The 16,641-nt window shown below is 37.2% G+C and overlaps 1 protein-coding gene across 1 annotated transcript in view; it reads left to right on the top strand.

Annotated features, from left to right (window-relative positions):
• The first annotated feature begins 734 nt into the window (after positions 1 to 734).
• LOC307117185 (structural maintenance of chromosomes protein 1A) overlaps positions 735 to 16,641 on the top strand; it is a 44,190-nt gene continuing 28,283 nt past the window's right edge. Inside the window, exons 1-9 of the mRNA XM_079801956.1 lie at positions 735 to 1,162; positions 6,159 to 6,347; positions 6,659 to 6,771; positions 7,374 to 7,577; positions 7,711 to 7,949; positions 10,285 to 10,543; positions 11,666 to 11,806; positions 11,895 to 11,977; positions 14,951 to 15,050. Coding sequence (XP_079658082.1) covers positions 1,054 to 1,162; positions 6,159 to 6,347; positions 6,659 to 6,771; positions 7,374 to 7,577; positions 7,711 to 7,949; positions 10,285 to 10,543; positions 11,666 to 11,806; positions 11,895 to 11,977; positions 14,951 to 15,050 — 1,437 coding nt within the window. The 5' untranslated portion in view covers positions 735 to 1,053. The remainder of the gene's footprint in view (positions 1,163 to 6,158; positions 6,348 to 6,658; positions 6,772 to 7,373; positions 7,578 to 7,710; positions 7,950 to 10,284; positions 10,544 to 11,665; positions 11,807 to 11,894; positions 11,978 to 14,950; positions 15,051 to 16,641) is intronic.

The raw sequence follows: 16,641 nt of genomic DNA, 5'->3' as shown, positions 1-16,641 counted from the left end.
TGGCTTTTGTTTTCCAGACAAAATCTGTTAGAGCTCTATTAATCAATTTACATGTGGGCTTATCTACATAAAGAGATAAGAGAGACGTGAATGAGCAAAACTCTTCCTTTAATAGATAGATCCCCCTTAGAAGCCAACAATTATTTTTTATTTATTTATTTATTTTTAGCAAAAATCGGATTAAAATTTGTTGCACAGATTGAAGAAACACTACAACTTTTAATAATTCACATTGATCAATATTAAGATTTAGACCAGAAGCTTTAGAAAATGATTGAAGGATATTGAAGGAGATTTGAGAGCAGTGTCATCAGTTAATTGGCTAATGATTAATTCTGCATTTCCAACATGATTCCTTTTAGATTAGCATAGTCCTTTTAAAATGTAAATTAAGAAATTGCACTGCAATTAAGAGCAAATAAGGAGACACTGGACATCCCTCTCAAACACCACGATTTAGAAAAAACCTTGGAGAAGTGCTTTTTTTATTTAATTAAGCTATTTACATTTAACATTTTAACCATCTTACAGGGGGGAAATGTAAGAGCTTGAAATAAAAAAGTAATGTATTTTCACCGTACATTAAAGCTGAATTTGGGAAAATAAATATATCATTAAGTTCCAGCAATATGAAGATTTAAAGACTTCCTCACAGGACATCACGACCTACAACATATCTATGGGTGGGCGGGGCGTCCGACGCACACTAACTTCTCGCGATATCCTTCATGTTTGAGAGAGTTTTGTCATCTCGCGATATGTGTTGTGTTTATGGAACAGCCATTGCGATCGCGCGCGCTGCAGCGGGATTTAACGGCCGCTTTTTTTAGTTGTGTTATTACGAATATCACAATTATATTGTAGTTTAATTTTAGTGTTGTTCTGCTTTGAAGTGCATGTTATTTTAGAGATATATTAGTCTGTCTTTGAATGTATTTGTCGTTCTCCGCGTTGATGCTAGCCCGCCTCCCTTTTCCGTGCTAGCATTCGGCGCTCAGAACAGCTTCACATTTTAATTTTTTTTATTAAACTCTTCGGAACAAGTTATTCGCCATGGGCTACCTAAAGTTAATAGAGATTGAAAACTTTAAGTCTTACAAAGGCAGACAGATAATCGGGCCTTTCCACAAGTTCACAGCGATTATTGGGCCGAATGGATCAGGTAAGATGTTCGCTCATAATAATAATAATAATAACAATTTTAACAAACACTGAACAGTTACATTTAATTAACCGTCAGGCAAACTGCGTGAATTAGATGTAAGTTAACGTTACCCATCATCTTTTTATGTCAAATCCTTCACAATTCAATCAATAGTTCATTAAAGTAGTAAGACACTATTTACCAATCAAATAAAATCGGTATCAATGAAACCCATCTTTGCACTGTAAAGGGTGATAAAAGCTGCATATGAAGAACGTGTTTTCACAGATTTGAACGGTTTAACTCGTTGTAAATGTTGTGTAAATGCGTGTTTACACTAGGCTGGACTCTTTACATGAAGTAACTCGGACCTCTTTCAGTACCAATAAAGTGATCAGTTTAAAAAAATCTCACCACCTGATTTATCATAGGCCACATATACTGATTTTCAGTCAAAATTATAATTTATTATTATTATTATCAGTGTTTCCTGCAGGATTTTGTGAGACTGGTAGGTGGACCTGGGGCCTGTTCCATGATGGTAGTTTAACAAACTCAGGGTTACAGGATTAGTTTTGAGTTGACAAAACCAAACCAATCTATTCAGGCTTTGTTGGTCCCATGATGCTGATCATCAGCTTTCTCTGTTAACTCAGGCTTTGATCCGGAGTTTAGGAGCTGTGACATCAGCAGTGAACAGCCAATCACACGCTGTGGATCAACTGAGATTAATTTCTCTCTTCTGCAGAATATTACATGATTGAAAAATATTAAGAATTTAAACAAATAGACCGGAAGAAAAGAGCTGTCTATGAAAGAGGATAACTTGAAGAAATATCTTAAACGTCAATGCAAGTAAAAGTTATGAAGTTAGTTTAGTTGATATATAGAGAGAATTGAACATTTAAGATCACATGTAGTCATTTTTATAGCTTTATTTATTGATTTTAAAGCTTATTTGTATGACCTTTATATAGGCTATTAATATTAATTTTAACTAAGTGCCTATTAATGATTGATTAACTAAAATATATAAGGGTATAATTACATAAATTATATCTAGGGGTGCACCGATCCGATATTAGGATCGGATATCGGCCGCGATACTGACAAAATAGCTGGATCGGGGATCGGAAAAATGAACAGATCCACAAGCCGATCCAGGTGTTTTTTTCCGTCGCAGCAGAACCGACGTCATTCGTCAGCTTCACGTGTGTCGCATGCTAGAAGAGACTCGGCTGTGTGGAGATATTTCACGCTTGCCACGCGAACTAGTTCGCAATGTCTGCAAAGTAACTTAAATGTTTCGAGGGGAGGTGGTATTACTGCAAAGTCAGGGTTTTTCCTGCATTGAACATTTTTTGACGGCCGCCAAAGCCTAATTTGATGAGTTATTGTGATTTACGAGCGATGTAGAACAGATTCTGCGCTCGTGACTGAGTGACAGAGAGACCGATCTGAGAATTCCTCCCCCGCGCACACTCTCTGGGTCTTCAAAATAATCAGCGTTAGCTCTCTCATATTTCACATATTAATCCAAATCAAAAGGTCGGAAGACCGAAACCATGTTGCACGTGACACATTCGGACAAATTTGTCCTTGAAATATCGCTGGTTGTGAATTGCGCTCAAAAAACATTGCCTCTTCTCTTACCAGCTGACATAAAGCATACTTTCAATAAACGGGAGACAAATTTTATTCAGTTATGAAGTGTTTTCTTTGTGTTGACATCTTTCGCGATGTTCTAACAGACGGGATTCGCACACAACGCGTGTGCTAATGTCCGATTCGTGACCTGATGACTCATTTGAACCGAATCATTTTAACGACTGGCCAGAACAACTGATCTGTCCAACACTGAACTCATGAATCAGTTTATTAATTTACTCAGAACGCATCTGAAATGAGAACACAAGTGCTTACCCAATTAAGCAAGAGTGGGTAGTAAGAATTATTTTTAATTATCGACAGTATTTCAGCTTATTTCTGTTGACAATGTGTAGTAAAATAAATAGGCCTAGCCTACAATCATTTAATCTGGAGTGAGGTGAAACCAGAACAAAGTTGTTATTAGCTAGCTGATCATTTTTATTAAATTGCATATGGCAGAAAATTAAGACTATTTGTTCATTTGTAATGCTACTTTTTAATATTGATATGATTATATACCAAAACAATTATCTGTAGTGTAAAAAATGTTTGGTAACTGTCAGATTACTATTGTATGTTTGACTGTTTTTTGTTTCCACTGCTACATTTTATTTATTTAAAGAAGTTTGATTACATTCTATTTTAGATTTGAAAGCACAATTGTTTTTTAAATTAATAAGAATTCAACACTTTACATTCATCTGTTATTTTGTCTTAGTTATGTTTAGTTAGTAAAGTCTGGTGCCTTTAGTCTCTTCAAGGAAGGTATAAGGTGGAAGATATACAGTTTATTATTAATTCAACAATAGTATCGGATCGGTATCGGGTATCGACAGATACACAAAGCCCAGGCATCGGTATCGGTATCGGGACTGAAAAAGTCGGATCGGTGCACCCCTAATTATATCTAAATCATTCAAAAGTATTATTATTATAAATAAGCATTGTTAAAAGCCAGACGCTTTAGCCTTTAAAAACCATTTGCTATAGTGACGTTTAATCTGGAGTAGAAACAGGGGGAGTGGCTTTATTGCATCAGAGGCGTGTCACTTTGCTCACAGCTGATTGGTCCAGTTTCAGTTTGAGATGTCTTATCCAGAACATAACCTGCCCTGGAGCCAAACCACTTTAATGGTACCTAAAACCCAGGATTGGCACAAACTAAGCTTAAACATATCTGGCTAGCAGCTAAACCGGCTTCATGGTACAGGCCCCTGGTCTGGTTAAATTCCCATTCTTGAGAAAATGTTGTACATTTTAAAGTTAAATGCATCAATCAGGTGCCATTTAAGAGCATAAAGGACACCTGATATCTGAAAGTTATAATGAGTCAGTATAATTAAAAACTATCCACACAAATTCACATATAATAAACGTTCCCGAACATTGTTTTCAAGTGTAATTTTTAACATTTTCATAATGCACGTAATCAGTGCAACAGCAAAAAATTAAAATATGTGCCAAAGCTTTTTCCCCCCAAAGAAGGGGGAATGAATACTTGACTTATGCACAGATGCATTTTTTTTTTACAAGGTACCACTTATATTAAGGTGAGACTTGTTTTTGGTAGTGAATGATATACTGACAGGGTTCCCTGTATAGTTTACAGCTTTGATTGAGTTTTTTTTTTTTCTTAACCCTCTGGTCTTCTTTTTTTGGGTCGAAAAAATATATTAAAATAAATAAATATGGCATAGTATCATAAAATACCCTCAAAATTCTAAATAACAATAAAAAATATATTATATTGCCCCCCCCCCACAGGCAAACCTACATAATATATTTTTATTATTGTTATTTAGAATTTTTAGTGTATTTTATGATACTATGCAATACTTATTTATTTATTTATTTTAATATATTTTTTCAATTAAAGCAATATTCCATGTTAAAATAGACAAGGCATTTAAAATCCAATTTTTTGAAGCTAGATTAGTGCCATCTGCTGGGAGTAAATAAAGAAAAACTGACTTCATTGCTGTGCACTTTTTTTTTCTGCATCATGACTGATTTGTGGTTTTTATCACCAAAAGATTCTCTGAGATTTTGTATTTTTGCGTATTTCCCATTAATTTCTATGTCGGTCATTTTTGACTGCAAAAGAGCCAAGTGTGACTTTTTTTTTTTCCGACCCAAACATATCCAAAGTGACATCCTATTCCGATGAAGACAATTTTGTTAAAAAAAATTCTGCCATTTTTGACCGAAGAGGACCAGAGGGTTAAGAAAAATGTGTGTGTACTGTACCTAGGGCTGGGTATCGATTTCGATACTTTTTAGGTACCGACTGAATTTCCTCGTTACTATCGAGTATCGTAAAAGGTCCTGTTGTTCGATACCAAATTCCGACACCTAAGGGGTTAATCTTGTCAACAGCATGCAGCATGATTGGCTGTGGTGGAAAAAACATCAGTTTACGGCGGTTTCGCCCAGGGAAGCGGTTCGCATGTGAGGCTGTAGTGTGTAACCCCAATATATATATATAACAATAACAATATATACTTAATTATCTTCCGCTGAAGAAAAGACTCGGGACCGGAGTCTGCACTGTAGAGAGCAGGAAGTAGAGCCGCGATATCAAAAGCCCACCCACACACTCGCAGATGCAGAACAATTCATTATGTTGGTGTGAAATAAAGAGTTATGGAAATATAGAAAATAAAGCTAAAGCTTCTCCCGAAAATCCAGAAAAAAGTCAGGTACTGCCTCATTGATGACTTCACTCAGAGAAGCTGTCAATAGTGACCACCCCCTGTTTTTATAGCATCAAATAACTAACCAAAACTAAACTTGAAAAACCAAAACGAACACTTGAAATGAAATCAGCGTGATAAAAACTGCCCAAAATATGAGTTTTTAGTTAGAAAAAAATATAAGACAATGAATATTAAGTTCTGTTGTCATATTATTCAATTATTTTACTGGGGGTGTTTTTTGGCCGTGGTATCGATTTAGTATCGGTATCGAGGTATTTTAGTCTGGTGTCATATCAAAATCATAATTTTGGTATCGTGACAACACTATTCCGCCCCCCAGTACCCTATATATGAGTCTTTGAGTCTTTAAAAGTCAACAAACTGAAGAAATAAAACCATCGTTTTTTTTTTTTGAGGTGACGTAATCTTGTTAAAACAAGTGTCATTATTGAAAAAAATGTCATTCAGGAACCAGTATCGGAATCAATGTATCGATATCGAAAATCTTTGAACGATACCCAGCCCTAACTGTACCTGATATATCCAAATTCATAAATATCAAATCAAGATCTGAATCGAATGAAGAGCTTGTGATTCTGAATCAAATCTAGTTTTAGCATAATCACATTTTTTTTAATGTTTATCTAATGAAATCTTTTTATTATCAGGCAAATCCAATCTCATGGATGCTATCAGCTTTGTTCTGGCTGAGAAGACCAGTAACTTGCGTGTGAAAACCTTGAAGGATTTGATTCATGGAGCTCCAGTAGGTAAACCTGCAGCTAACCGAGCATTTGTAAGCATGGTGTACCAGCAGGACAGTGGACAGGACCTTACATTCTCCAGGATCATCATAGGTACTTCACACACTCTTCAAGCCTTATGTTGTGCTTTTTCAATACCAAATTGTAGAAGGCGGCACTATAGGTTTGAGTATCGTTTTATTTTTCGCAGTTCTGCTTATCGATTCCAATAAGGTCAAAATAAAATTAAAGGTCAGACATTTAGATATCAAACACTTATGTGTGTTTCTGCAAAACATTGTTGCAGCTTTGTTGTACTTTAAGTAGGTAATTTGAAAACACAGTAGACTTTTTTTTTTGTGGAATACTTTTATGACTTTTCATTTTAACTGCATTCATATCTAAACGGTTCATGTCTTGTGTAGGTTCCTCATCAGAGTACCGCATCAATAGTAAAGTGGTGGGTCTGGCTGACTACAGTGAAGAACTGGAGAAACTGGGAATCCTCATCAAGGCCAGAAACTTCCTCGTCTTTCAGGTTATTAGAGCTTCTTTATATTTGTCACTTTGTAAAGGTGGAGTATGTCTAATAAGTTTAGAAAAATGCTCATATATAGCTGAAAATCAATTTAAGGTGGCAAATATTGCCCCTTAATAATTCGTTGAAGTCCTTAAAAAGCTATTTCTTTCGAAGAAAATATCTCCCTTTGCTTTGAACTTTGAGTGTTGAAACTTGCAGATGTTGTCTTTGCTCAAACAGCAACATTACACCCTAACTAAAGACTGCAGCAAGCAACCCTGTCACTGGTATCTTAAGTTTTGGTTACATACAATGTTACATGGGTTAAAAAACAACAAAAAATTGTTTTGCCAAATTTTGGCAGGGCAACTAAAAATCTAAACCACTGGCTCAGTAGAAAAAATCCTTAGCGTTCAGTTTTTTTCTTCTTCTTTGCACTCACTTCAGGGTCTCTTTAGGTTTAGCAAGCAAAAACGTACAAAAACATGAAGCTTGTGCTTCAAGTTTAAACTCCGATGGTAGGATTTTTTTATAACTATAGTTACAGGTCAGATTAGGTCATAAACTAGAACATACAGAAAGTAGCTAAGTGTAAATGTCTATGGTGTTTTTCCCCAAAGGGTGCGGTCGAGTCGATTGCAATGAAGAACCCCAAAGAGAGAACTGCTCTGTTTGAAGAGATTTCTCGCTCTGGAGAGCTTGCTCAAGAGTACGACAGACTCAAGAAAGAAATGGTGAAGGCAGAGGAGGACACGCAGTTCAACTACCATCGGAAGAAAAACATCGCTGCTGAACGAAAAGAAGCCAAGCAGGAGAAAGAAGAGGTGAGCTCCTAATGTAGTCATGCTAGTAAATCTTCTTTTTTTTTTCTCCGTGTAGAAATAGGTTTGAGTGTTAGAAAAGCTAAAGGCAGAGATGTTTATAATCTGAGCTGTGTTCTCCATGTGCTGTGTGCAGGCCGAGCGTTACCAGCGGCTGAAGGACGAGGTGGTGCGCGCTCATGTACAGTTACAGCTCTTTAAATTGTACCACAACGAATCGGAGATCGAGAAACTAAACCGAGAGCTCGCCCACCGCAACAAAGAGATCGATAAGGACAGGAAACGCATGGACCGTGTGGAGGATGAGCTGAAAGACAAGAAGAAGGAGCTGGGCAGAATGATGAGAGACCAACAGATGATTGAGAAGGAGATCAAGTGAGTCTGAGGCCCTGTTCACTCCTGGTATTAATGCGTTTTGGTTCATTCGGATCACAAGTAGACAAGAGAGACACGTCCCTGTTTAACACCTGTTGTTTTAATGCGTCTCTCTTGCCTAGTTTTGAGTTGTTTTCGCTTAAGCTTGTGCATGTGAACTCGAAAGGAGACGACGGAAAAACATACAGGCTATGTTGCATAAAAGTATAACTTAAGAGTTACTTTCCCTAGTAACTAATAACTTTTACAATTACAGTAATTGGTAAAGTACTTCAATTTCTTTTAAAAGAAGTAACTGTAACTAATTACTAATTTTCAGTAACTAGCCCACCACTGGTTATCATGATCTAAATGTACAACCTCTACAATGCGAGTAAAACACTCGCATATGCGAGTAAATCCACACTCTGGGCGATTAAATAATATATATCATTGGCCATTGGCTAATAAATTCTCAGATTTTACTCGCCAGTGTGTGTTAGATGCTAAGAATAAGTTTAGCATAGATATATTTTTACTTGCTGAACACTCTGATTGAGCGCTTGAGAGTTTTGTTCTCGTCACGCGATCTATATGATTTCAGATCAGCTCATGACGTACCGTAAACTCTAGTGTGAAGAACTTCGCTTTGCTGAGAGAGAGAGAGAGAGAGAGAGAGAGAGAGAGAGAGAGAGAGAGAGAGAAAGAGAACTAAAATCGAAAAATCACGCAAAATCGACGCAACAACAATATTAACAATATTCTTTGTTGTATTTTCCTGTTAAAATAACGGAGTTCATTTGGAATTATTCAGCTTTTAAGAGCAAGCAGAAGATGTGCCGTTTTTTTCCCGTTAGTGGGCGGAACTAATGCGTAAACGGCAATCTCATTGGCTGGCGCTCATCTTTTCCTGTCCCTGTTTTGACTTCAGCAAATCGGTTTGAGCGAATGCTGTCAACGTGATTAATATTCATGAACCCATTAGCTCATCAATCCTTAGTGCGTTGTATATTGTTATTAGTAGTAGTATTAGTAGTATTATTGTTATCTTTTAATAATATAATATAATTACTATTACCTGTAAAGTTGCCAGAACATTAATCATACGCTGTTTGTTATTTGGCCAGAGGAGAACTGAGCCTGGTTTCTCCCAAGGTTTATTTTTCTCCATTCTGCTCCTGATGGGGTTTTGGTTCCTTGCCACTGTCGCCTCTGGCTTGGCTTGCCCTGTTGGGGACACTAAATTTTCAACTAAATATCCAAATAAATTTAATTACTAAACTAAATTAAATACATCAACTAAATTACTGATATGCCCACATTGTCACTGTATGATAATTTAAATAAGCTGATGACATCACCGTTTTCTCCGGAGAAAAATTCTGTTGCATTATTTTCCTGTTTAACACTGTGAAGCTGATTTGAAGCAATCTGCATTGTAAAAAGCGCTATATAAATAAAGTTGACTTGACTACTATCATCTATTTTTTTTACAGAAACACCAACAATATCTTAAGCACCACCACCAGTCCAAAGTCCAGTTAAATGACAAGCATTCATTCATGGTTACCAACAGTTTTAGTTCTAACTACTAAAGTTCTATCATTTAAATAGTGCTTGATTATCATATCATAACATAGTCTAATGCTTGATTGACCGATGTTAAGCGTGTACGTTCAGATATTTAAAAAGCTGTGGCGTTTTACAAAGATATTGATAAATTTGGTGGAATATATATAATATATATATATATATATATATATATATATATTAGGGGTGTAACGGTACACAAAACTGACGGTTCGGTACGTACCTCGGTTTTGAAGTCACGGTTCGGTACAGCAGTTTTACAAAATTGCTTTTTATTTATTTTTTATTAAACAGTGATTTAGTGGGGAAAAAAAGTGTCTGTCCTTAAATGAATTAAATGATAACTAAAAGTTTATTGAAGATATTGCTGTAAACTATATATAGGGAGCCTTTACTTGCACATTAATATTAAACAGAGACCAAACTATTAGCCTAAATTCAGTTGCTATTTATTTTTAGGTATAATAATCAACACTCAAATAACAGTACGCAAACATGAAAACTTCACATAAGGCATATTAGAGACTTCTGTTCGAGAGTAAGCAATCATTGGTTATGTATAATCTTGCCCTATCAGTTGGGTTCAACTGTGGAAATGTATCTTAAAGACAAACAAAAATGTAGAGCCCTGAGCTCTTGTGGAACTTATCAGGGCTAAGGAGATGTAAAGTAGTCTGGAGATCTCTAAATGATCACATATGATAAGGCAGGATTAGTGCTTAGCTAGTTGTAAAGTGTCCATTGATTTTGTTTGACATATTGACAGGGAGAAGGATGCAGATCTCAATCAGAAGAGGCCTCTGTACATTAAAGCCAAGGAGAATACTGCTCACAAGATAAAGAAACTGGAGGCTGCTCGTAAATCACTGCAGAACGCCCAGAAATGCTACAAAAAACGCAAGGCAGACATGGATGAGCTGGACCGTGAGCAGGGGGCAGTGGAGATGGCCAGACAGGAGTTTGAGGAGCGGATGGAGGAGGAGGCTCAAAGTCAAGGACAAGATCTACAGCTGGAAGAGAACCAGGTACATCTGATAAAGGGCTTTAGACTAGCGGATTTATCAGTCCCGCTCCCACACATGTTTCCTTCTCCCACTCCCACCTACACATCCCAGCATAAATGCTCCAGATAAATGACTGTTAATTTTATCTGGAAAGCAAGGGCAGGCTACTGGATGATCGCTTTAGCTTGGCAGAAAGCGTGCAAAGAGTGCTTCCTTTATAATCACTAAAAAGCTGTCACTCAATTTAGTTAAAGGGTTAGTTCACCCAAAAATGTAATTTCTTCCATTAATGCCTCACCCCAATGTTGTTCCACACCCGTAAGACCTGCGTTCATCCTCGGAACACAGTTAGATATTTTAGATTTAGTCCGAGGGCTTTCAGTCCTGTGAATGTAAGTGTATGCACACTTTGCTGTCCACGTCTAGAAAGGTAATGAAAACATCATCAAAGTAGTCCATATGTGACATCATTTGGTTAGTTAGACTCTTTTGAAGCGTCGACAATACATTTTGGTCCAAAAATAACAAAAACGAAGACTTTATTAAGCATTGTCTTCTCTTCCGGCTTTGTTTGAATCCGCGTTGTCGACGCCACAGTGACGCTGTGACGTGTTATCTGGTGCGACAGAGCTTCGTTTGTAGTCTGAGGGAGACGCACGCTGTAAACAAGCTGTTCTACATTGTTTGTATTGCTATATTTTTTTTAAAATGGTGCGTAAGTGTGCATGTCCCGGATGCCCTAATCGCCAAAGATAACCAGATAACACGTCACAGCGTCTTACGTCTGCAGCGTCACTGTGGCGTCGAGAACGCGGATTCAAACAAAGCCGGAAGAGAAGACAATGCTTAATAAAGTCTTAGTTTTTGTTATTTTTGGACCAAAATTAAATGCATGTCCTTGTTAAAACTGCACAGATCCCTATGGTCAGCTATGAACACGTCTTACCAGGGCCAGCTGGGACTTAAACAGAGCGCTCATCTCATTGCATAGTCAAAGGTCATTAGTTTTGCATAGTAAAAGTATACTTTTACCAGGGTAAAGCATAAACTGGCATTGCCTTGAAAATGGTTAAATAACAGCTTCCTTAACATGCAATAATAAATGTTTTATTTAATAATACTGCGGTCATTGTTTGTGTTCAGGTTAAGGCATATCACCGTCTGAAGGAGGAGGCGAGTAAGCGAGCTGCTACGCTGGCTCAAGAGCTAGAGAAATTCAACAGAGACCAGAAAGCTGACCAGGACCGTCTGGACCTGGAGGAGAGGAAGAAAATAGAAACAGAGGTGCAAAACATTTCCGCAAACTTAATTTATTAACTGAAGATAAGCAAACAGAGCAGCTTGATTTGTATGTGATTGTTCTTACTTATAGGCCAAGATCAAGCAGAAGATCAGAGAAATTGAGGAGAACCAGAAACGCATTGAGAAGCTAGAGGACTACATCACCACCAGCAGGTACAAACCATAGACTGTAAAAAAATATGGATTGACTCTTTCATTTAGAAAAGTGAAGCTGTCAATGTCTTAATTTGGCGCTGATTCGGGGCAGAGTCTGTGCAGTAGTGAGTGTGAAGTGGAGGCAGTGTTGGTTAGTACAGTTTACTTCAGAACTACTCATTATGTGGGTTTAAAATAAACGATTATGGAAATGTAGAAGTTAACGTTAAAGCAATCTCCTCCCGAAAATCCAGAAAAGTAATTTACTGTATAACGTGGAATTTCACAGAATTTTCCCCAATTTTTTATGAATAAACATAAAGCAGATCAGTACACTTAAATCAAATCATGATGTAGACTAGTGTCTGTGAATAATTAAACCGCAAAAAGACATGCATGTCCCTGTGTGAATGAATGCCGCAGGCGCGAGGTTTCATTTACCCCACACACACACACACACACACACACTACAGCACGCGTGGGACTCGCTGTGTTTTTAGCCTCTGCCGTCTCACTATATCAGGACATGAATGCATGAACTTCATCTCCAGGGCCGCTGTGAGAGTCACTGCATGAAACGCAAAGGTCTTCTCGCCAACCCGTCAAAATATAAGTTTGGTTTAACTTGACAGAAATATACTAGTTACAATGTTTCTTCCATGTTTTTATTTTAACAGTATAAAGGTCCGTTTTGTGAAAGTTTTGTTTTATTTTACAAGATATCAATCATTACTTCCCACTCCCGTTTTTATTAGGGGTGGGAATGTCTAAGCACCTCACGATTCGGCAGAATACTGAATCCACTAGTTAAGATTCGGCCGAATACCGAATCATACTGCCATCCTCAGTCCATTATCACAGTAAACACATTAATGAAGTAAACAACGTCCACAGCAGTGTAGGGATGCTATTGACCATTTAACCGTTTACCGAAAGTAAGAACTTTGACCGATTAATACTACCAGTTAAACGGTTTAAATGTTAAAAAGGAGGAGCGCGCGCTGTCAGCCGAGGCGCGCGCTGCGGAGACAGAAGGATTGAGAGGTTGTTTTCTTCCGCGGGTTTAACTGTCAACAGACTGTGCTCCAGACTAACCCACATCACTTAGACATGTTACTTAAAAAACAAACAAACAAAAAACATACATGGTGTGGATTGAGGTAGCCTAGGCCTTCTATTTTTATTTGACAAAAAAAAAATCTTAATTTGGTAATTAAGTGAAAAATATTTAGTGTAGGCCTATGTATTTTATTCTTTTTATTTATATTTTATCTGATCTATATGCGGCTGTTTGCAAGGTAAAATAAAATACATTTTGGCTGCTGTCTGTAGATTCCTTCATGCACAACTCGTATTCTTTGGATGTTTCATACGCAAATGTTTTAACAGCGGCTGTTGTTTAGGGTCCTTTTCATCACGAGACAAATCGGCATTGCAAATTGAACATGTAGCTCGACTTGAATCGTCTTCTTTTGACTTAAAGTAGCTATACTGCCACGTTTTCTGTTCATGAGTTCCATTTTCACTTTCAACGAGGCGTCATTACGTTCGACCAGCGGAGCGCGCATGGTGCAAGCCTAGGGTTCGGGTTCAGTGGAAAAAAATTCTGAGGATCGACAGAAACCGAACCCTGTCAAAAAGCCCAATATTCAGCCGAATCCGAACCCTAATCCTGGATTCGGTGCATCCCTGGTCCCAACATTGCAAAAAAAAACAACAGGAAAAGTGTATGTAGCAGCATACTTGTAGTAAATTAAAACAGACTTCAGCATATTCTGAATCACTAACATAAAAGTAATAACCAATCACTAACATAAAGTAATAACCAATCACTAACATAAAGTAATAACCAATCACTAATATAAAGTAATAACCAATCACTAACATAAAGTAATAACCAATCACTAATATAAAGTAATAACCAATCACTAACATAAAGTAATAACCAATCACTAATATAAAGTAATAACCAATCACTAACATAAAGTAATAACCAATCACTAACATAAAGTAATAACCTCCTGTTATGTGCAATGAGCAATATAATCCTTCGGACAATAAAATATACATTTTGCTGTACCAAAATCACAGCTTTTATTAAAAAATATAGAATTTTGTACCAGCAGGTCTCATACAAAAGTAATGCTTGTGGACTATTCTGAATAACTAGTAACATCCAGCCGCTCTTATATACAAATAAATAAAAGTCTAAGACTTATGACTTAACTAAATCCTGAGCACAGACATATTTTTGCTGTATAACACAATCGAAAACAGCCTTTATGAAATGAACATCTGAACACTAAATTAACATCTGCAGAGAATACGGACGCAAATCAATCAAAATTGCGATTGAGTTTGTGGTTGTCTGGTTGGCAGCAACTAACGTTACCGATACAACCGAGCGTTGGAAGTTTAGTTTGACAACTTGCATAAAGTGTGGCTCTTTTCCTGGTCATTTTCCCCTTCAACTTCATACGCTAGCTTTTAATGCAGAGGGTGCCGGTCAGATTTATTGCTCAGCTATCATGCGTCTCTGTTATGTGCACGCCACAGATGGCCCACAGAGTTGAGCCTTTTGCTTTCCGTCAATATTACGTTATCAACATTTAGAAAATCTATTTTTTTTTTACATTTGTGAATCGATTCGGAATCGTCCGCATCGCAATGCATCTAAGAATCACATTTTACTCCCACCCCTAGTTTTTATTGCTTCATTAACAAACAAAAAAAACTATCTTTTTAGTTAGTTGTTTAGTTTGTCTCAAGTTCCATTAGAATACATGGAGAGGGCAGGGTTTATGACCTACGCTGCGTCCAGCCACCTGATCAAAAACATTTTGGCTTGACTTTTCAGGACTTGTGCAGCACACTTGATACAAATACATCACAAAGCCACATCTGATCTGGCAGACAGCTGTTAGTGTCTGTGCATCATCGCTCTTTCTCATCGCTTTTTTTGTTTTTGTTTTTTGTTTTTCTGCCCTCCAGACAGTCTCTGGATGAGCAGAAGAGGATGGAAGAGGAGCTCACAGAAGAGGTGGAACAGGCCAAACGAAGAATAGATGAGATCAACATGGAGCTTAACCAGGTAAAATTTGAAAGAGTCGAACGTTAAAATACTTTCACATACAATTGGCATTCAGCAAATATGCAGCTGTCATTTTTTTAGTTTTAGTTCAGTCTCCAGAAGGAACTGTTGTGAACTTCAGTTGTTTCTTGAAGAATAGACCAGGAGACGTCGGATCAAGACAGAACTGATTCTTTTAATGAGAACTCTCTGTGCTGCAGTTCGTCCGAAAACAGTCTGATTTAACAGTACACCTGATAGGTTATATACATTCCAAAGGGGGAGGGATTTACATTGAGGTTGAACAAAGCATGTTAATTAAATATACAGGTTTTGGGAAAACCTGCCCAGACAGAGTATCACCTACTCCTAATCATCATAACTATTCAAATGCATAGATGCTAATCCAATCACTCAGGCAGTATTGCTCTAAACTTGTCATGGTAAATAGTCAGGAAGTGCATAAAGACAAAATACTTAATGTCTCAAAAACTTACACGGTCTGACGTAATCTCCTTAGAATTGCCTCAAGTTTACTTCAAAATGTAAAACACAAATATAGATAATGTTTTCAGTTATAGTCTATTACATTTGAACCTAGATATAACAATGTATACATTTGTAATTCAACAGAACCAAATGGTTGATCCTCTCTGGTGTTTTACATGGGAGTGATTGATAGTAGTTTTTGAAAGAGGGAAAAACAATCAAACAAAAAAGAAGTTGTCACGATGGACAAAATAAACATAAAATGTGTAAAATATAAATGAATAATCCTGCCTGTATCAACAAAAGAGAGGGGGTTGAGGGGTGGCAAAACCACAGTTCTCCTCTGGCCAACGAACAAATCTGATGTGACTTTCAGGCTGCATCACAAGTCAAAAATCAGATTGTGGATCTGTAGCATTCAAATATTTCATCCAGTTCCTTTCGCTTGAAGATCAGATTCATCACGCCAGTATGGAGATGAAGTTGGTCATAGGTCTGTGCAGAGGACATGTCGGGTTCTTGTGGGGTTTTTCTGAGAATCTGTGCCGATTATCTAGTTGACAGGATCACTGCTGACAATCAGGGCTGTGTTGTGGTCTTGTCTAGGTGCAAGTCCACCATCTGATCTGGAAACGGATCAGATACATCTAACCTCGGGATAAACCGAGGGATTAATATTAGCGTAGATGCCATTCTTCTTACAATGTAACAAGTACATTAGGTGTTATGCAAAGTATTCCTGTTTCCGTTTGACCTAATTTATGCAGCCTAACAATCCTTTAACGTATTTGAATTATAGAAATGTGATGTGTTATTTGTATAGATGTGTTGGTATAGATTTAAACTGACAAAGTGTGCCTTCTTCCTGAACAATGCTATGAAGACTCTCTTTCAGAGTTTGGGTGATTAAATAGGAAAAGGATTAACCGCCAGCAGTTAATTTTGATACTCTATTTTTTTTTTTTTTTTTGATTACTATAGACTAGGGATGCACGATATTATCGGCACGACATCGGAATCGGCCGACAAACGCTTAAAATATAAAAATCTGCATCGACCGATATGAAAAAATTATGCCGATATGCCTTGCCGATATGATAACGTGTTGATATGCGCCTGCAAT

This window comes from Gobio gobio, assembly GCF_949357685.1.
Source record: "Gobio gobio genome assembly, chromosome: 21".
Lineage (NCBI taxonomy): Eukaryota > Metazoa > Chordata > Actinopteri > Cypriniformes > Gobionidae > Gobio > Gobio gobio.
Note: the sequence above shows the minus strand (reverse complement) of the source record. Positions and strands in the feature narration are given on the sequence as shown.